This window comes from Ptychodera flava, chromosome 17 (assembly GCF_041260155.1).
Source record: "Ptychodera flava strain L36383 chromosome 17, AS_Pfla_20210202, whole genome shotgun sequence".
Lineage (NCBI taxonomy): Eukaryota > Metazoa > Hemichordata > Enteropneusta > Ptychoderidae > Ptychodera > Ptychodera flava.
In genome coordinates this window covers 714,736-737,119 of record NC_091944.1, presented here as the reverse complement: position 1 = coordinate 737,119, position 22,384 = coordinate 714,736, and the positions used below count along the sequence as shown (strand labels likewise).

Sequence of the window (22,384 nt, the reverse complement as noted above, 5' to 3'; positions counted from 1 at the left end):
TATACTCTTCCAGAGGAGAAGGGAGGGTTACTTAAAAATAAGATCAAACTTTACAACTATTGTCCCTTTCATTAAAAGGTGTCTCAGTGTTTACTCGATCATTTAGGATGACAAACAAATAAAGCAGTCTGCACGGCAGGCCGATGGCTGAGAGTCTTTTAAAGTTACATCAGTATAGTCTGTGGGCCGACCCGGTCTATCGTTTCAAAAATGTGTCATAGTAGAGGTGACATTATTTTTTCAACTTCATGCATAAATCCTTGCTTAGGAGCTACAGAAAAGTCAATTTTCAATCCCGTTTGCTGGGGCGGAGCGCTAAATTTGACCGAAAAGTCTCAAAATACGAAGCAGATGCAAATAGGGGTTAAAGGTCAGGAGCTTTGTTCCCTACAGCAACAAACGTTCTCATTGGCGGCTGCGGCAACATTCCCTGCACATGGTCCAATCAAACAAAGCGTTATATACCGCACAAAATGGCCGCCCCTGTTGATATGCAGTGTGTATGCCACGTCGTGAAGACGAAAAGAAAGGAGCCTATTTGTTCCTTCACAGATAAATCATGGGCAAAACTGCTTGAATGTACTGAAGTATGGAAGGATTCTGATGGTTTGGAGCAGGAAATAGCGTTGCAGGTAAGCGCTGAATGCCGAGATTGGGCGGGCTTTCACCGTGTATGCTATCAGCGTTTCACAGATAAACACCGGCTTACTCAGGCAAGGACACGCAAAGAGAAAGGTACTCTGCGAAAAACGCTCTTAACAAGCAAATCAAGTGAGCCGGCAGAACTTGATAACGATGGTCAATGCCAAGTTTTTCTTAAAAAGCGACAGCTTCGATCCAACCCTACTTCCACCTCCATATCGGCAGCAAAACGCCGAAGTATACATGTGTTACCACCGATATGCATTTTGTGCAGACGTCGGAAGCAAAGACGTGATCCGATAACAAGAAAGAAGTCAACTGAAAAACTTACTTCATGTGAAACTGACGGACGTACATTAATTAAAGCCGCCGAATATAGGAAAGATGAGAAACTTTTGATTCAACTCAGAGGTCAAGACTTAGTGAGTATTGAAGTGAAGTATCACAGATCATGTTACAAAAGTTATATCAGATGCGTAACTAACACATATCAGAAAAAAACAGAGGAAGACAGCAGTATCATGTACGCTCCATCCTTTAAGAAATTTTGCGATGAAGTTATACAAAAGAGAATCATTGAGGGCAGGGAGTGCATTTCAATGGACGCGATGAGAAATATCTTTATTAAAATGATCAATGATGATGAAGATATAGATGCATCTACATACAAAAACTCGTCACTGAAAAGAAGACTGCAAACAAGGTTTGGTGACAAACTTGTGTTTATTCGACCTAAGTATCGGCAATGCGAAGTACTGATGGCTACCCGGGAAGATTCTGCTGCAGATTGTCATATCTTGAATATTACCAATACAGATTCTGAAGGTGAAGAGAGTGGAAATGAAATGGAATCACAGTCAATGACAACAAGCTATGATAACAGCCAAGATGAAAGGCTTGAGATGATTCACACTGCAATGAATATTCGAGGTATTCTTGATGAAACAGAAGGCGTTCATAACTGGCCTCCAAGGGAAGAAGACCTTACAATCCAACAAAGTAGAAGTATTGTGCCAACAAAGCTGTTCAATTTCCTAGCTTGGTGTACTGGCACATCACAGGACTTTCTTACAAGTGAACGTGTGGATGCCCCAGCAGATGTAGAAAACAAATTGCTGTCGATATGTCAGGACTTAATATTCTTGTCATCTCGAGGACGGAAAGTCACCCCAAAACACTTGTCTCTTGGTATGGCAGTGCGTCACATGACAGGATCTTCATCTCTGATAGGATTGCTGAATGGTTTGGGCCACTGTATTTCACATTCATCGGTTTTAGAGCATGACACAGCACTGGCTCTTCAACAACTTCACAGTGATGGTTTGCCACCTGGATTTTGTCAAGAAGTGTTTACCACCTTAGTATGGGACAATAATGATTTTGGTGAAGAAACTCTAAGTGGTAAGTAGACTCAGATACACAACTGTGATTAGCTTTCTATCGTTAAAGGTTTTGATTTATGACAAGACACCATGGACAAAATTTTAAAAAATGACTTTGAAAAGTATTGATGTCCTGTTACTTTTTGTAGTTTTACTAAAAGGAGAATCGCACACTTATATTGTAATTTTTTACAATTATATTTGTTTTCCATTTATTGTAGGAAAAGGTACAACTCAAAACACCAATGGAATCATAATTCAAAGGAACTCTGGAGATGAAGCTGATAGTACTGCTGTCAACCTTTCAACTGCAGTTGCCATTACAATGTCAAAGCAAAGGACACTTACTGCTCCACCAAGCAACATTATTGAGAACCATGGTAAACCCCGCCATGGCCCTGCACCGTCAGGTTGTGCATTGTGAAATACAATAATCATCATGGTCACCATTTATCATGATGTCATGGTCTCATATTACGGTTGTAAGTACTCTAAGTGCACACTCATTAATGAAATGTTGCCATTTATTGCACAAATTGCACTATGCCCTACCTGCCCTTCCCCTTCATCCGGATTGACTTTGTCATCGATCAGTACAGAGAACAGTCCATAAAAGATGCAGAGAGAAAACGTAGGGCAACGACAGGTACCCTTACTGAGATCCGGATCACAAGACCAACTATCAATATGCAAAGGCAGTTCAAAAAGTATCTTGTCTCTGGTAAGAATAAGGAATCTCTCCTACTATTTCTGTTTGAATCATGGAAAGAATATGAATCAGAATGCCTGCAGGGTATCACCATGTATGTTACCAATGGCGAGTTATGCTACAGGTTGCAATCTGCAGATGGTGTCATGGATGTAACCGAGGTACCTGAATTACAGTGTGACCATGAAGAGGCTGACACACGACTACTACTTCATGCTCAACATGCATCATACATCGGGGAGATAGACAACATTGTCATTCGCAGTCCTGATACAGATGTCTTGATGTTAGCTGTGAGTTGTGCTTACCAGTTACAGGGCCAGCTATTCTGTTCCTACATCAAACCAGCAAAAATTGTAAAATACTCCATGTGAACAAAATATCAGAGTCTTTGGGAGACAAGACTGCCCTGGCTCTCCTCAGCCTTCATGTGTTCTCTAGCTGTGATAGCGTGAGTGCTTTTAAAGGCAAAGGCAAGAAGAAGATGATAAAAGTGCTGCTGGAAAGTGATACCTACACTGGTACATTCCATGACTTAGGAACGTCATGGACATTGTCTGATACACTGAAGACACAAATAGAGTCCTTTGTCTGTGATTTGTATGGACAAAGCCAATGCAGTAATGTGAATGAAGCAAGATACAATTGTTTTCGTCTTGGCCTAGAAAGTGATGGTGCCCTCCCTCCAAACAAAGACAGCCTGAAATTGCATACACAGTGTGCAAACTACCAAACAGCAATCTACAGGCGATGTTTGTAAGCCACAATGGATGCACCAAGCCCACACGGACATGGATGGATAGTGCAAGACTCAGATGTACATGTAACAATCCAGTGGATGACACTTCCCGTTGCACCAGATTCTATCATCAAGTTTGTAAGCTGTAAATGCAAGAAGTCTGGATGCTCGTCAAGATATTCGTGTAGAGAAGTGGATTTGCTTTGCACAGAGCTGTGTCAGTGTGTCTCTTCAATCTGATTAAAATCAGATGTAGAGTACGGCGACGTCTTCTTATGCGTACGCGGTATTCTCTCGCTGTCGCCTCTCATTAGTGAGAGTGATCAGATTGTGTGTTTCTTGTACAAACACAACAAACATTGATGAAAGCGAACTGGGAGATGAAGAGAATGATAGCTTCTCAGACATTGAAAGTGACATTGAATGCACTAATTAACTGTATGGGAGACAAAATAGAATGCTCAAGTCACAGTGATGACAAATCGGACAATACTTGCCAATTACAGAGAAATATGAGGAATATCTGTGTCTTTAAAACGTAGAAAATTGCAACTTTTTCAAATGTATTTCTGCTGATTGCTGCATTCAAAAACAACAGGGAGAATAAAAACATGTTAAAAGTCTAACAAATGTGGTTATTTCTCCTTCACCAATTTCCATACTTCCATTGTATTTTGATCATATCTGAAAGAGTTTAGCACATAATGGTAAAAATTACCAGAATTGTAGATCATAAGATTTCTCCATATTTGGGAAATACGAATACTTTTGCACAAAATTTAACACTAATCAGTTTTTTTCAAGGAGGAATAACAAAACACATAACACCTTTTCATATCGGATCAGTAACCATTTCACTAAAATCATTTGAAATGCCCTTTAAGTATGTCTTCTATTTTAGTGAAAAAAGCTTAAAAACTGTAGTTTTGGTTAAAATATACATTTTAGAAATTTTCAATAAATAAATTTGGATGTCATGTCATGAAAAGGGAGATGTTTCAATATTTTTTCACTGAAAGTAAACCATTAAACATCGCCTCACTCTTTACTTGAAAAAAAATGCAAATTTACGGTTTTTTTGGTAAAAACAGCTTTTTTGTGGTTTTTTAATGAAAAAAAGTGATTTTCATGGATTTCATTGGTAAACTTTGCAATAAATATCATTAACAGAGCAACAACATACATTTCTCCGTTTTTACTGAAAATATCAAAAAATGAGCTTTTTTGGTCAAAAACTCTAATTATTGCTCCAGATCTTGCAATTGAAGCATGTGATTCCATACAAGCATGTTGTCAACTGTCATTTCCCATCATATCAATATGCCCTAATACCCTGACATAAAAAATCAACTTCCAGAGCCTTTTGAAGGTTTGGCCCACAGACTTTTAAAGTTACATCAGTATGATAAACCTGGATACTCTCAGGCTGGTGATAGAGGGCACTCGACTGGCGTCGTGTTTTGCGGTCTTTTTATGCACCTTCCATCATCGTATAATTTATCCTACATCAATCCAAACGATACAAGTCGATAACATCATTTTGTTAAAAACATTTAATGTTTACACTTACAATCCATTTTTCTGAGCCTTAACTGGAAAATATGGTCGGTTAAGTAAATACAGAATCATGTTTGTTGCAGGAATTATATGGTAATCATGCAGACATTACATACGGTATGTTCAGATAGCTCTGCAGAAAAATGCTAGGGCTATATCTCCAACATAGTGCTGAATACTGTAAAATGAAATAAAACTCCGCGCTTTGTAAGCCTCACAAAACTATGTGAAAGATTTTCGTGGATGTGTGAGTTCCTAGGACATCGTGTCATACTAACCTCTTGATTTTATGATTCCCAAGATTCATTTGTGAGTATACCACGTAACAGTCAGCAAAGGTATTTTTTAATTGAAAAGGAACTATATAAAGTGGCATTCATTGTTGCACTATAGTTCAAATCAGGCCAGTCACAGAATGCGAGACGTGTCTTAGTGTGCGTCTCTTGTATACCAAAATAATGGCATTATCTATTGTCAGGAAACGAAAACACGTGAGGATTATCATCGGATCAACGAATTTGTATACAGATTAGGGCTTTCTCTGGTAAACTCTAGCGCTCCCTTCTACTACAGACAAGGAGTGCTTCTATACGAGTCTAACGTCCCGATATTTACCTTCACAGTACACTTCGTAATACAATCCTTTCTTTAGTTTGAATTTCTTACCTTCTCATTGTTACACATTCTATGCGGTCAGTCAGACGGACGAAACTTTCAAAACCACCTTTTGAATCTCAGCTGAGTTTAAGAAGGTCATCAAGCGTGCTTTTGTCGGAAGGAGGACATCTTTGTTTCGGGAATAACCGGTGGTGTCGCCGGGACTCTTCAGTGAATGCAGTACAAGATTAGTTGACGCATATGTGATCATGGAAGAAGCGGGGAGAGGTTTTTCGCAATCTCAAATGTTAAACAAGACATCTGACAGACCAGGTCACAGTCCTCGGTCAAGTTCGATCAAAGTCTGGGTAACTATGGCAACTGCTGCAATGGTTTTACTCGGAAGTGTGGCTCTTATTATTAGCGGTAAGAATGCATTATTATCCAGTGTTAAGATTTGTAGAAGTATATTTTTCGTTACAGTGAAATGGTCTATTGACGAAAACAAACTCAAATACTAATGAGTTTAGATCATCAAAGCCTATTTCCTTGCTTCTTTTACCTTGCTGTTTCGCTAATGTGATTACTAAACAGAGTATGAAATGCACATGAAGGTCTTCAGTATAAACAAGACAGACCATGATTGATTGTCATTTGGGGTCAGACATTGAGGTATATTGTGAACAGAGAAAGGTGTAATCCTACAGCGTTGTGACGTTGTGACACTTCGGTCCTATCAAACTCGGACCATACAACCTTGGACAAAGACAGACCCTGCGTCATTCCAAATTTTGCAAAAAATTAGGCTCGGTCCATATTCCAGTGCCCATAGTCTGTGTTTGTAGAGATTAAGAATGAACCAAAACTTATTTGACCTAAAAACCAACATGGAGAGAAAGACCGTAAAATAGAAGAAAACAGGAATTTACAAACTTCTCATTATCACTGAATGCTTACGTCACCAGAAAGCAAGCGGTGATCTAGACAATTAATAATTTATAGGTAATGATCCTACAGAATAAGTATTTGTTAACTTCGATGATGTTTAGTTTCTCACAGTTGGAAAGATTTCGACACAGAGGGCAGGATTTTACCGCCAATGTCATCAACGATAGAGCTCACTTCAAGTCTCGAAAATCCACAATTCACGTCAACTCCCGTATCTGCGACACTGCCATCAACGGCAACCATCGTAAGTCCAGGTGAGGCTTGTTCGGTGCGAATCAATATTAAAAGTATAATAGCTGTAACCTAGATAATATTTTCGACATTTTTTGTTCTAAAAAAAACTAAATGTTTCTTCCTATTATTCTCTGTGCTGTTATTCTAAGTACAAAAAGTGTCGACATACAAACGTGATTCACTGTGTACAATTAGCGATACTATATAGTTTACAAACGAAGTCTAGTCCTGATTAAAATATAAGTCACTGAATTGCAAGAAATAACATCTGATATTGAGTAGTCAGTTGAAAACTAGCCTTTTTGAAGGTATAACGAGAAGCCATACTTTACCGGGCAAACGACAACGGAAACGAAAAATCACAAGTTAGGCCTACAGTTGACGTTGAAGTAAGATATTATTACAATAATGATAATTACAAGAGGTACTACAATTCTAAAAACTCAAAATACAAAAGTAAACCAGCAAAATTTACGTGACGAGTCATATCAACAACAACAACAACAACAACGACAACAACAACAACAACAACAACAAAAGTGACAAAAACCCATATTCAATAGTGTAATTATTGATAACTGTACGATGTTTGCACCTGAACAACTTACAGAGTGACAATGATAAAACAAGATTGCGATTAACGGAAATGCTACAAAACACCCTCGATTCCTCACTGCCCTATAATCGTAATTACTGTTACATTCTATCGAGAAAGGGTTTTGCTTATTCGCGTGACCTACAACATATCTGGGTTTTGAGTTAATCAGCCGGCTGTTTCATTATTGAAGTCGCCTATCATTTTGAAATTAGTTTCGTATCTCGAGGATTTCAGTTTTAGCCAAAGCTACGAGTCTATTTATTTCATAATAGTAAAAGTTACGACGTAAATCGAGCTACTCACAAAAGAATGTCATATTTCAAAGGATTTTTTTTTCTCTGAATGCCAGTTTGTGTTCCAAACTAAAGCAGAGAGATGCCGAGTGAAAATGCAAAATTCATTTTTCAGTAGATGGTAAATTCTTCTTGACAGACAAGTCCTTGCTTTTAGTCGCTTCAATATGGCCGGAGATTTCGTGTGTCAAGATCGATGAGAATTTTTATAGTTTTACAGTCGGTCTATAATTGAAATAGGACTCTAAGCTATCAACGACTTATTTGGAACATACTCTCAGAGCACATTTGTTGTTTTGATTCCGGTTACAATAGGAATGTCAGAACACCAATTTCTGCTTACTTGATTTAGGTTTCAATTTTTTATAGTTCATAGAGGTTGATATTTATTCTGTATTTTCAGTCTCATCAAGTGTGGAGACACATTACAGCACAGACGAGTCTGCGTCGGACGCGGTATCTGCGCCCTCAACGGACATGACAACAAGACACGGTATGTACAAACAAGGGTAGTGGCTTTTATTTCAACCAATTCAATGTTCAGTGGATCAAAGGTTTGGTTAAAATGTTGAAAATGGGGTAGTGACTTGCGATGTCTGTTTAATATTATCAATAAAAAGATATTATAATAGTTACAAGAAAGTAGTAAAACATTTTAAAAAGAAAGGCATTTCCCGTTACTTGAGTTTATATTTTGTATTTTGTCCATTAGCATTCACCTGTTCAGCCGTAGAGTTCCAATGTCTCACTGTGGATGAGTGTATACCTTTAACATGGCAATGTAACAGTCTCTTCAACTGCCCTGATAATTCAGATGAACTAAACTGTGGTACGTATTAGTTTTCTAATCTTACAGCATTGCACAAATTGCGTTCGTGTGTTTGTTGTTTGTACGCCAATTCCCGCCAATAGTCGACTGGAGCAGTCTAGCATCATGATTGAACTTTTTCAGCACGATCTTAAAGGTTGCATGAGACACTTTAATTGAAAGGCGGATTATAGAATGACGCTTGCTGTGGAAACGTATTGTATAACTATTTTCCCAATGTATAATCACAACGAACACACGATAACTGAGACAATCGTATAGAGAATTAAAACAGTAGTAAGGTGCTATCGTTGGATTCAAACGGTGTGTTTTCCTGTCTAATTACACTGCTTGCAAAGTATGATATAGACAGAAACTACCATCAATGAGAATTCTTTCTGTATTCTAAATGTATAGAAACACAATACAGACCATCACATGTATTAAAATGTGTAAACCTAGATCAATCACAAACCAAAAGCGCAGAATATTGGCGAGCAAATTTTAGAGCGCTGAATGAAATGCACAGATGCAGAATAGGAGCGCAGACTATCGATTTCTGACCTGTCACATACCTGCACACGTACATAGCAATCAGTTTACAGCCAAACCTAAAGCTAACCCGAATTCTTCCGAAGCCAAATTGTAGCGAACTGATCTGACATATGTACGCCTAATGATAAATATCTACAAAGCATCTGTTAAACTCCTTACTAACAGCGCCTTGGAATCAGTCACTACAAGTTGGTATGACGAGGTTCAGAGTACTTAGTTACTAGAACATGACAATGACCTCATCCACTTTTATCATTTCAGAGTACGAATGTACGTCATACCAGTTCCAATGTCAGAGTGGACATTGCATATTACTGGATAACATTTGCAATGGTGTCAATCACTGTCCAGACGACAGCGACGAAGACCAGGACTTGTGTTCAGGTGAGTTGTACTCAGTTCAGCAGTTCCGTTACCGTAGTTACTTTGTATGATAACGATGTTTGATTTGCGCATGATCAGTTGCTATGATACCGGTGGAAACTACTGAAGGACGACGACAAGAAAAACAAATATGCCGCATCAGTGAGCTGATGACAACTATTGACACTTCTAATGACATCCGAGCTGATATTTAAACATGAACCACCCGCTTTCTTTGAAATTAAAACTTGGAATCTGTCAACAGTTCCGTGTGCTTTACGCTATCGTTGTGATGACGGAGGTTGTACTTATCCAGACTGGGTTTGCGATGGAGAGGAAGATTGCGATGACGGAAGTGACGAAGCATACTGTGGTAGGTCGAGGGTAATGTGATACACTCTGTGATTGGTCAAATTCCATTGGCCACCTCAAGTCATCATTCATTTAGCCAATCAATATCAAGGAATTGTCGTAGATCGGGGAGTATTATTCAATGCAGTCGTTCGTTCAACTTTGCTTGCCCTGAGGAATTTGGATTGATATCCAGGCACCAATATCCAAGATACGCAAACAGTAAGGCCAAAAAATAACAATTTGTTTTTAAGCGAACTTTCCAACTAAAATGACTCGTCAACGAGCTTTTGATTTCATTTTGAGGATTTTTAGCTCATATGATCCGCTACAGGCACAAAACAACAAAACAGGAACATTTTCCGTACGATGTGGTGATGGTTCTGACACTCGGAAAGATGACGATGGTCAGTTCCCTTTGCAGAACTGTACAGTACGCACGTATTATCTCACAGACGTTAATATTTTTAGCTGTCGGAAGCGTACCACCTTTTAAGATATTATTTTCAAGTGAATTTGAACAATATAGTTTACGTGGCTAATCTTGTCGAGGAAAAAAACAAAACATTTTCTCTTTTGACCTAAAAGTTTGATAATCCCGAAAGGAGATTGCTAAATGTGGACCCGTATTAGTGTACACTCGTAGATACATGGACACATAGCGAATGAAGCAGCAGATCATCCGAAGATGTGATATCATCGATAAGAACATTTACGAATAAATTAAGCAAATTCATAGGTTGTTATAACAAATAAATATTGTAAAATGTCAACCAATTACGCAGAACGTCTTTGCAGATGCCTGCGACACTCCGACAGACGAACAGATACTTCGACTGCAAAACAGACAATCCGACAAACAGACGGTCAGAGATCTGGAAGAAACTACTTATTATGCAATCATACAAAAGGACATATGCATACTCACATGTTTCCTTGTACATTTGCAGGGTCAGAGAGTTCAGATGTCAACAGCTGTGGAGAGTTTGAATTCCGATGTGACTCTGGTCAGTGTATATCGTTCATGTCGGTGTGTGATTACGTTGAAGACTGTTTAGACGGTAGTGATGAAGCCGTAGATTATTGTGGCTGACGGGTGCAACACCGTCATTGCATGTTCCCAGATCTCAAATACGGATCAACCAATCATCGAGACTCCAAGAAATCACACTGTAGTTACGGACTTGGTACTGCGGTTACTTGACACCAGCTTGGATGTAACACCTGGCATAACAACATGTAGATTAGCAGTCTGATGTAAGAGAGCGCTGTCAGAATTTTATCATTGTCTATACGCTGTCTTCATTAGCTATCACTTTCAAGACGTTGGAAATTTCACAATGTTGATGCGCTGTTCCTGAAGAAAGGATATATTCGGAACTATTGAAGCCAAATATGTAAAAGTTAATATTTGTTGTTAAGGGCTTCTTTCCCAAAATTGATCGACAAGCGCATTGTTTTAGTTTTTCATTTTAGTTTATATAAAGCGCACAATTTTGCGGTGTTGATGTAATACTTCGTTTATCAACCTCTCTTCCACATGAACGGAAAAAGAAATAGTTAAGTTTGATGCGAAAGCTTTCACGTGATGCACGTGCTGACCAGAAATAACTCTTTTTTGGCCCAAGAGGTTGGTCTATAACATAGGTATGAATTACACATTTACTGTCAATGAAGCATCAGTCACTCAACCAAAACCCGACCACGTAACATTTTGGTCTCTGCGATTCAATTTTTTGTTAATTCACATTTGCTAATAGCTGTGTCTGTGATTTACATTCACGCTGATCTCTGACTGGTACGTGAATTATTGATTTTTGTTTCCTGTGAACAAAATAAGTATATGCCATAGATCAATAGAGGTCAACTATTAGCATGCATCATTGATCCCTGGTCATTCTGCATATATCGAATGGCCATGTAACTACCACAGACACTGAATCGCGCAGGTCTTTCCTCTGCCATAGAATTACAAATCATTAACTCGCAGACCAGGCAGATCATTGCACAAAAAATCATTGACTCACTCATCAGCCAGGTCATTGACTGACAATGAACAGACTCACCGATCATGCAGATCATTGAATAAGAGATCACTGATTTACAGATCATACAGACAATTGAATGACAAATCACCGACACACAGGTCAGATCATTGACCAACAAATCACTGACTAGTTGATCAGGCAGATAAAAATCACTGACAGACCATTGACTTACAAATAACTGACCCAAAAATCAAACATATCATTGAATTACAAATCACGGACTCACAGACCATACACAGATCATTGACTGTCAAATCCCTGAAAATGGATCAGACTGATCATTGGCTGAAAAATCATTGATTCCTGTATACGACAGATCATCGACATTCAAATCACTGACCCATCGATCAGTCAGATCATTGAGCGAAAAGTCGCTGACTCGCAGATAGGACAGAGTATTGACTGAAAAATCATTTACGCATAGATCAGACAATTTATTGAATTACAAATGATTGACCGGAAAGAACATGGACTGACTGATTAGGAGATCAAACAATTCATTGATTGAATGTAACTGATAATTGATAATTGACATAAAACGGTTTCAGATCATTGATTCTCAAATCAGTCAGATCATTGGCAGACAAATCACTGACTCATAGATCAGACAGATCATTGACAGACAATTCACAAACTCATAAATCAGACAGATCATTGACAGACAAATCACAAACTCATAAAATCAGACTGATCATTGGCAGACAAATCACTGACTTATAGATCAGACGGATCATCGGTAGACAAATCACTGACTCATATATCAGACGGATCATCGACAAACAAATCACTGACTCATAGATCAGATAGATCATTGACAGACAAATCACTGACTCATAAATCAGACAGATCATTGACAGACAAATCACTGACTCATAAATCAGACAGATCATTGACAGACAAATCACTGACTCATAGATCAGACAGATCATCGACAGACAAATCACTGACTCATAGATCAGACAGATCATTGACAGACAAATCACTCACTCATAAATCAGACAGATCATTGACAGACAAATCACAAACTCATAAATCAGACGGATAATTGACAGATAAATTCCTGACTCAGAGATCAGATGCATCATTCATTGACTTATAGACCACTGACTAGGAAAAAGAAATCAAAGTCCGGTGCATTATGTGCTTAACCAGGTTCAGATTGTTATAATTAGAACACAATATATCAATGATACAGAAAGACAGAGAGACAGAGACATGATGATGTCTTGTATGGAATATGTGAATAATATGGACTTGTGTCATCAATTAAAACTGCCAGGCTTCAGTAGCAGACTATTAACAACGAAAATGTTGACTATATTGGTTGCTATGCCAGTAATTCCGTTCAAGAAATGTTAAAGTTGATGATTAAGAAAGTTGATGCCTTTAGTTCGTCGAAAAGTTGGAAAAAATTTTAGCTTTTGAAGAATATTAACTGAATGTGTGTCATTATTACATTGATTCATTGATGACGTAGACATCTGATGATGCTTCGATAAATATCAGGATACAGTGTCACGAAATTATATTTTTTAAATTTCATGTCAATTATTATTTATTAACGTATTCTAACTTTGAAAGTTGATTTGTTGAATATTGTTAACCATGATTTTTATCAACAACGGAATGAAGTGATATAATGAGTTATGTAGACAAATGTTAATTTTCTTCATTCAATCAGTCCAGTGAATAGATAAGTATAAACGAACAAAAGTCCACATTGTTGAAAAAAAGTTGATGCATATGTAACCTTTTAAAGTCTACTACGCTATGATCGTTGGACTTAACGAATTTGATATTACCTAAACATTTAGTAATAACATTTTTACTGTTAGAGTCCGCGTCACGTGACTTGCTCGTTAGTTTGAATTCGTGTTCAGTCTAACTGCTGCACTGGATCATGTGACATTGCAAGTATTCATGCTAATTTTAGGTAAATACATCAACAATACTGCAAAATATCTCAACTTGCTTGTTTTCATGGCGATATTTTATCATCAGTAAAATATTAAGTTGTTATTTAAACCGCTAAACCGTGAAAGTATGTTAGGTGCGGTTATTCTCTGCTGTGAACTGTTTTTATGACAGGAGTTATTTCAAGTCTTTTCATGATATATTATGGAGCCATTGAGAGTAGTTAACAGAGTCGCTCAGTTTTCACTGAGATGTGTTATTGCTCACTTCGACCACACACACGCATCGCTTTCAATGGAATGTGTGCTTGTGACGGCCACCTCAAATTCCTAGTGTACCGTGTCTAGACCAAATTCAGATTTTTCAATAGGTCAAGACCCCTCTAAAATTTACGCGACTTGAAGTATGCGAGCAGCTAATGAGGGCGAGTAACAAGCGACCGCGAATATTTGACGATGACAGAAATGTCAGTGAAATGTTTATCAAGACAATTTTGTAAGGAAAGACAGATTTTCAGAATAATTTTTAAGGTAAGAAATGTCAGTACCCCATATTTATATTTGTTGAAATGTATCGAAACTTCATACATACATACATACATACATACATACATACATACATACATACATACATACATACATACATACATACATGCATGCATGCATGCATGCATGCATGCATGCATACATACATACATACATACATACATACATACATACATACATACATACATACATACATACATACATACATACATACATACATACATACACGGTTGAAACTTACTTTTTGTGTAAAGATTTTTACTTTCTTGAATACAAAAATACAAAATGATTCCTTCGCAATCCTCAAATTTTCAGAAAATTTCATCACTGATTGTTACAGGTTTTCAATACCAACTTATTCCTCTGAAGTTACCTTTAGAGTTGTAAACCCTACATTAAAATCTTTTACACGCTAACATCAGCCAAAATCCTAGCTGGATAAAAAATTGACTCATTTTAAGACGATCAATTGGTGCAAGGTGTGTATCTTCGGATTTGATCATAACATGGATCGGCATTAATTGGTTACTGTACAGCCTCGGTTTCAACCGTGGATTCTATACGGACTATTGATTATGCAAAGTTGTTGCAAGGAGAATGCATGAAAACCAAATCAAACACCTTGTTGTAAATTAAACACAGTGTATGGTTCAAAGTCAAGCCCAATTAGGATTGAGATAATATCATTTTCGACAATGTTCTTGTACAAACAGTGTCTTTCAACAGGGCCCGATTTAGGTACACTCTATCGAAATCCAAACTTGACAACAAATAGTAAACTCTCATCCAATCACCAGAAGAACCATTGATTTTATTTTTATAGTGCACACAATTTCTTGTCGCATAACTTGTATGTGACATTGGATGACCAAGTGTGTACGATCATGATGAATTCTATCTTTGTAATAATTGTGAATTCTTTGTCGTAGTAAGAAGACACAGGTAAACTGCACTGCGACAAGAACGATTCTACACTAGGTTCATTCCTATTTTGAAATCATCCACTCACTCTATTTCAGAGGTAAGGGGTCATTGAATTAATTACAAATCAAGCTACATGTAAAACGAGACAGAACGTAGGGTCTGCACATGCTCAACCTTTTCGGTTTGTGTAAAAAAATGATTAGCCTAAAGTATTTTCCAACATACTTCATGAGCAAACCTAATTTATAATGATCAACATTACAGTTAATGAAAAATTGACTTAGGGCAAGTGAAATAGTCATAAATAATATGACTCGGCAAAAACATAAAATATTTCAATATTTATGTAATAGTTATTAACCCGTTATAAGTTAAAGAGCAAATCAGTCATCTCGAATTTGTCTGGTCATGAGCAGAACACCAACTATTTGACAGAGAGCAATAAACCTATTTAGAAAGAGCAGAAAGTGTAATTACTGTGGTTACAACAGCGGTAATTACCATGGTTTACAACAATGATAGATCGAAGATTCTCTTTATTAAACAATGAAGATCCAGACGTCGAGATATTGACAATAAAAGAGAAATGAAATGATTGTCATTTGCGCATGCTCTATTAAGGATTGTACATCAATGGGAAATCTGAAGTTGACCGTGACATACCATGTACTAAAGAATAAAATAATGGTAATTGAAAAGATAATGTCGGGAGAGACATAAATAAAGTATGGGTCAGATGCTGATAGAAGATAAAACTTTATAAAATTGACACAACAGAGAGAAGAACTCTTTTTTGCAAAACATACTTGGCATTTATTAAACGCTATATTTTCAGCTTATAATTTAGCTTTTTATCATATCACTGTGTTCATTTGATGAAAAGTTACCAAAGCAAATGCTGAGGGTTAACGTTACTTGTCAATTTGGTTGGACTAAGGGATATACCGACTCTTATATTTACGCGACTACTTACAGAATGATAAAGATTATATTTACAAACTAGTTTGCCAACAACATAAACCGTATCTTAAAATATTTATTCAGATTCAAAGAAATACAGCTCTGTGATAAGCATTGTGTTTGGTAGAAAATAAAAACAAAAAATCCGTGTTATTAATATTATTCTTCCAATAAGAATTACGCAATAATTTAATTGCTCTACATGGAAACAACAACTGAAAATAAAATATAATTCGATGATTGATATTTTACCCAATGCACAACGCCCTCAACAACTCTAACCCGGTAGAAGCCCGCTTCATGATAATTCTTTCTGTTTAAAAACTTTCTCTATTTCCAATAATTAAAGTTTGAACAAAAATATAAAATATCGAGTAACTGAAAATATTGACTCGTTCTGGCGTAAAGTTTATAATGAGAACAACATCGTCACGTGACTAAACAACTTACTACACTTTCATACATATCTGACATATGACACAAAATTACATCAGTAAATTATTACAGCGTGTTTCAGCAACATCTTATGATGTTCCAAATTACAATCCATTTAGTTAATTGCTATTACAGAGCATGATTAGTGATTTTCACGTTTAATATTCAAACACACAATTCGTAAACATAAAAGGATGAGGAAAATTCTCTTGTGAACTTGAATCTCTATGAAAATGGAAGTAAATAATCAAATAAAGTCTTTTTAATGGACCTTACATTGGTAGGACAAAAAATTACGACTTCAAGCATTTCACATCACACAATATAAGATATTGATAAAGATCCATTCCAGTATAGAACTCGTGGTAAAAACAATGTCACATGAAACTGAAATAAAAAACTCTATATAGCCTGGTTATTAACTTTACATTTTTACAACAAACAAACACTCAGAACAGCGCCAGTTTTACATAGCCCTAAACCTCATCACACATTCCAAAACATTAAGTTGTGTTAAGAAGTGTTAGGAATCGATATTTGTTTATCCCTTTCACAAAAGCAAATATCAGTTCCGCCGGTCACTCTTTTGATTTTTTCACATATATTTCGTTGGTCCATACGGCGTGGATTTCAGATTCTTCAATGTATTTGGGATTTAAAACATGTCTGAGACACAAATTACAGAAAGTAAAATCTGAAAAAATGAGTTATGACAGAATGATAATATCTTGTGAATTTTCATGAAACACTGTCATTTAAAATGTGAACTGTAGCACCTCCTATCCTCAATGTGCTATGCAACAAACGATGAAACTACTTTCATCTGCAAAGCAGTATTTTTAGACCACAACAATTTAACTTTCTTGTATTCATTGGCACGTGCAAACGTCTTTGACATATTTTTTAAGTTCCTCTTCTGACCCTAATGCACTGAAATCAAGCAAAATTCTCACATTTGCTTGTTTTTACACACGTGTATTTAATCGTAATTACGGTCATTGAAGACGCACAAAATCAGATGGCATCTGGTGCGTTTGCTAACTTTGTGATGTATCACGTGACCATTGCAAAGACTATATGTCCAACAGTGCTTTGGAAGCGAATGTTCTGTATCGCAGTGGAAAGAATTTATTTTGACGTAATTACGTCATCTCAATACTGAACAGATGTTACTGTCAAATGAAATCCGCTTTTGTTTACAGAACGGTCAGATCGGAAAACAATCCACATGCTCGATGACAAAGTTGTGAAACCGTCAGGAAGTGTTGATCCTGAAAATTGGTCAAAACGTCTTTTGTCTGGTTCGATTCCCTCGCCTGTCTCAAGAACATCGTATTCCTGTTCTGTGTCGAAGGTATTAAATATAACATTAAGTTGGTAGCCCTCAACGGTGGATATTATCCAGGTACACTCGAGATTGTTATCATATCGGCTTGGATAATTCGGCGATTCGACGATCACGGTGTTTTCGGCGGGAATTGAGAGAACTGTCAGGCATTCTGGTTCTCCTGAGGTCGTTCGCTTTGTAGAACGTGTAGTCACATCTGAAAATAAAACAAAGCAAGCGATTTGCCAAATGAAATAAAATAATTGTAATCATAAAGATTCGTTCAAATAATTTATATTTTGTACTGGCCTTCAAATTACATCATACGCTTGAAGAGAAATGCATAATTTAACGATATGTTGAATATATTACTCACGTTCTCCCAATGTTACGAGGGAGTTCGTGTTCTGTGCTTATTGACCGCTGAACGTTCTGAACCATTATTATATCGGCCTCTTTTAGTTATAGCGTTCCGTAGTTCGTGATGATCTCAAAGTTTCCCTCATAAACTTTGTAATAAAACGAAAATAATGTACTGACTTTTATGCTTTCCAGGCCCGACAATGATTTTATTACGTCATCAAAGAAACACTTTCCACTTTACGAGACACTTTTACGTTTCTTCTGGACCAATATCACTTAAGCTGTTCTCTTAATCATCATTTTGCGTTTAAATTTTTGTTAGAAATCGTTCATGGCCATGCATAGGACAGAAAATGAGAATGTAAACGGTATTGTTGCCACAACCAGAGAAGGAGAAAATTAAGCGTATCGCGTAAATTTTGAAGTTGCTTCATAGGCCAGTCGCACAATATAGTAGAGTCACGAGGGATCCTGCTTGCCGTTGATGGCCCCTCGACACGTCACCTTTTCCAGATAATCTAATTTCGCAGATAATCTTGAAAGATGAGGCATGAACGCACATACTACATGACCCTCATCACAAATGTCTACAACGGATGAATACAAAACGGATCTTTTTTTCTAAATTATTTTTGTAGTTTTGTTTGTTTTTCAAGATGTTGTTGTCACAAGGGAACTAATGGTACTGTTTCACCCCGAAATTAATATGAATTCAATATTTTCATCGGAGGCAACCATTTAATCATCGAAAACGTCTCATTTCTTACTCATCACTGCAGTAAATCTTCATGTACGTAACAAGTATTTCATTTACACTCGATTGACACAAAAACAAGAGGCGCAATGTCATGTATTGTTCTTCTTACAGACATCAAATGATCAATACATCCATGCAAATCTTTTGACATCTTGTATATAAAAGCGTTCTTGGACTTTAGCTGTACATCGTTGAGCATGGTTTAAATTACTCATTATGGTATTCTTTTTACAGCGCATGCGTGATCCAGTTTCAACAAAGAAGGCAAAGACGAGCATGAAGTCTTGTTATTGTTTTTATTTTCACTTTATAGATTTTCATGCTATGCCACGTCACTTTAGATAAGCTTCTTTTACAGCACATTCAATGTTAATCATGACGTACATTCATGTTAATCATGATGTCATTCAATTTAACCATGATGTCATTCAAAAGCAATTCTACTTTAACAAGTAAGCGGCGCATCGACTGAACTAACTTTTCCATTCCTTGATTGACACAGTCAAAGACGTAAAAATACGTAAACATCTCATGTAATAAAAGCAGTATGTTTCAAGAATTTTTACTTGTTAGTCATCTTGACAAATATCATTCTAGACATGTTATGGAGCTAAGAAATCTACTATTTACCATGCACATCACCTTATAGTAAATACAAATGTTGGTGGTGTGTTATTGAAGACATCGAAGGCATGACGTCATCGAATGTCATGCCGTAAATCATATGATAATCTGCATTTTGTGCATATAGAAATGTTGAATGCTTTGACAAAGGGACAAATAACCGAATGTCTTCAATGGCTTGTAAATCTAAATACTCGCCGTAAAATGAAACATTCTTGATCAAAATACATATACTTTAAACCTCTCGGCAATTCTTTAGTATATTAAAGTTGATAAATTTAAAATCATGGCGTGAAATTTAACATTATTTTTAAGATTCGCATCTGAAAACACGATTAAATGAATAATATTAGAGAGTTTGTTAACCTATTTACATTAAAAGGATGAGTATACATCGACATAGGCCTGCAACACAGTATTCTAATGTTATTTGTTGTAACAGTAAAATTCATGCAGTCTAATATAGGAAGTAATGTGTTCACATTGTCAGTTTTAAACTTTATTCAAACGTCAGCCAAGCACGCCGTGTGTTTTCCATTACATGCTAAATTTTCATCGATAAATTTTGACGTATATTGACTTTTCAGTGGAATACTAATAATTACAATACAGGAGTTACATCTGAAGTCTGTCTATCAGCGACGATTACCTGGCTGAGGTTGAAGTGCGGTAACCTTGACTTCAAATCCAGAATCATTCATTGATACGTCAGAATAGAAACTGATCCAGGCAGACGAAGACATCGCTGAGAAATCGTCTGGAAGCTGAGCCCCAGAGTGCCTATGTATGATGGTTGTACCGTCAGTAGGACCCGAACCCTCTCCAGCTTCCATATAATCGTATCCTAGCTCTGATGAGAAGGTTTGGAAGCTGACCTCAAGAACGGATTGATCAGATGCGATAAAAACCCAGAGACAATCTAGCAAATCGTCATAAGGGCTTGGATAATTTGGAGTTGTCACGGTAGCGGTATCACCCTCCTGTAGATGAAAAGTTCGCCGACATCCCAGAGCTGCAGTAGTTGGAGCGCTAGTGGTTACTTGAGGTGGTGCTGGAGTGGTGGTGATATCTGGAAGAACAACGGAGCAGTGGTATTTTATTATCTTGTAACCAAAGAACTGCGAGTTTAACACATCAAGTCGTGTTCATTGCTGTTCTAAAATCAACATCAGAAATTATTTAACCCTTTGAGCGCCAAAGTCAATTTTTGTCGCCTTTATAAAATTTACCCCAGTCATTATTTTTCTAAGTTTTGTAAAAAATTGATAAAAACTGTAGTTAATGACATGTGATGTTCATTTGGTCAAAATTATCCAAAAAAATACAGAAAATCCATAAAATTGGTAAAATGTTGGGTCAAAATTGGTGGGAAACATTACAGCTCGCAAAGGGTTGACACAATAGGCGATATCTTAAACTGCCCAAAACATTATGGGGTCTAATCTTCATTCCAACCTGTTTTCATTTCAACCTTGGTCTGATGCTTAGAACCAGATTTTATTTTGTATTTACATACACTTCAAGGCGAAATCTTCCTTTTGAAATCACGTTAAGGTAAATGCTTAACATCTTGCATTGAAATACTAGATTCTGAATAGCCTAATAATTACCTTGCTTCACCGCTGTAACGGTAATTTCAAATCCTTCATTAGAGTCAGAATCGTCGCTATGGAAATCAATCCAGGCAGTGTTTCCTTGAGTCATAAAATCCAGTGGCAGCCATGGTCCCGACTTTCGCTCTAAAATTGGAGTTCCAGAAATCCTTCCGAAGCCTTCTCCAGCTTCTAAAAAGTCGTGTCCATACTGCGTCGAAAAACTGATAAAATGTACCTGCAGTTGGGCGCCATCAGTGGCGACGAACTTCCATAGACAATCAAGGTCGTTACCGTAATTGTTAGGGAAGTTTGGTGATGTTAGATAGACGACGTCGCCTGAAGTAAGGTTGTAATTTCTGGTGCAATGAACGGATGTCGGCGTTGTAGAAGGATAAACTGCGGCGGGCGATACTTGTGATGTTGTCACTGAAAATATGAAAACACAGAAAAGATATTGTTACGAGTGAAAAAGATAAAAATAGGCTTTGGTTTATTCTTCTTAATTTTACGGCACTCTGAAAGGGTTCACAATAAAAAGAATCAAGAGTTTTCCCCAGAAATATCGATGTAACAAAACGATATCACTGGATCTACAACTTTCAGATCGACAATTACCGCCATGCACGTTCACGAACAATATTCCTAACCATAGCCAAAAACTGGTGGACGGAAAATGTGTTGGCGGCTACTGTCCAGGGTAACAGTCTTGATACCGCACCCACTATCGTAACGTAGAATTGGGAAATATAGCTAAGGTTTGAGAAATAACAAGATTTGTAACAAATAAAAACGTTCAGAGTTAGAAAAACTAATAATCTTGGATCAGACTTAGAGGAAAGTGTGACCACTGCCTGCACTAAGACATGTATGTCCAATCAATATCACGCACTTTTAACATCAAAATTTGAACTCACAGATTAATACACTAACAGGTAGCCGGTATTCAGGAATAAAGTCGATCGTTCAAAGTCACTGTTTAAGAATGAGCTATTGTCGTACTTTCACTGTTATTCTCTGAAAGGGACAATGTCGTTGTAACTGCGCTCAAGGTCGTATGGGACCATACAACCTATGTAAACACTGTATCCTAGCTACGTTGGCGATTGATGAAAGTTA

The 22,384-nt window shown here is 37.1% G+C and overlaps 3 protein-coding genes across 6 annotated transcripts in view; 2 read left to right on the top strand and 1 right to left on the bottom strand.

The window, feature by feature from the left end:
- The first annotated feature begins 226 nt into the window (after positions 1-226).
- LOC139115090 (uncharacterized) lies at positions 227-4,340 on the top strand. Its single transcript, XM_070676982.1, has 2 exons — positions 227-2,043; positions 2,246-4,340. Exons 1-2 carry the CDS (start codon positions 474-476, stop codon positions 2,446-2,448), a joined length of 1,773 nt encoding a protein of 590 aa, XP_070533083.1. The 5' UTR covers positions 227-473; the 3' UTR covers positions 2,449-4,340.
- A 1,374-nt stretch (positions 4,341-5,714) lies between these two features.
- Positions 5,715-12,449, top strand: LOC139116428 (low-density lipoprotein receptor-like). Its single transcript, XM_070679068.1, has 7 exons — positions 5,715-6,052; positions 6,676-6,828; positions 8,103-8,192; positions 8,412-8,528; positions 9,324-9,446; positions 9,691-9,798; positions 10,727-12,449. Exons 1-7 carry the CDS (start codon positions 5,896-5,898, stop codon positions 10,867-10,869), a joined length of 891 nt encoding a protein of 296 aa, XP_070535169.1. The 5' UTR covers positions 5,715-5,895; the 3' UTR covers positions 10,870-12,449.
- Positions 12,450-16,225: 3,776 nt separating this feature from the next.
- LOC139115089 (bone morphogenetic protein 1-like) overlaps positions 16,226-22,384 on the bottom strand; it is a 31,788-nt gene continuing 25,629 nt past the window's right edge. For 3 of the 4 annotated variants that reach the window (XM_070676979.1, XM_070676978.1, XM_070676980.1), the window contains 3 exons: positions 21,284-21,694; positions 20,323-20,742; positions 16,226-18,146 (listed from right to left, as the gene is read on the bottom strand). In XM_070676979.1, the coding sequence (XP_070533080.1) occupies positions 17,755-18,146; positions 20,323-20,742; positions 21,284-21,694 (1,223 nt within the window). In that variant the 3' untranslated portion in view covers positions 16,226-17,754. Of the gene's footprint in view, positions 18,147-18,953; positions 20,743-21,283; positions 21,695-22,384 lie in introns of those variants that run through there. The other variant, XM_070676981.1, reaches the window with a different exon arrangement.

What these genes read in the sequence shown, in the direction of transcription:
- LOC139115090 (XM_070676982.1), top strand. Translation starts at nt 474, where the DNA reads ATGGCCGCCCCTGTTGATATGCAGTGTGTATGCCACGTCGTGAAGACG. An exon ending in TGGTGAAGAAACTCTAAGTG is followed by an intron (nt 2,044 to 2,245) that starts GTAAGTAGACTC and finishes CATTTATTGTAG; the next exon opens with GAAAAGGTACAACTCAAAAC.
- LOC139116428 (XM_070679068.1), top strand. Translation starts at nt 5,896, where the DNA reads ATGGAAGAAGCGGGGAGAGGTTTTTCGCAATCTCAAATGTTAAACAAG. An exon ending in TGTGGCTCTTATTATTAGCG is followed by an intron (nt 6,053 to 6,675) that starts GTAAGAATGCAT and finishes GATGATGTTTAG; the next exon opens with TTTCTCACAGTTGGAAAGAT. An exon ending in AGACCAGGACTTGTGTTCAG is followed by an intron (nt 9,447 to 9,690) that starts GTGAGTTGTACT and finishes ATCTGTCAACAG; the next exon opens with TTCCGTGTGCTTTACGCTAT.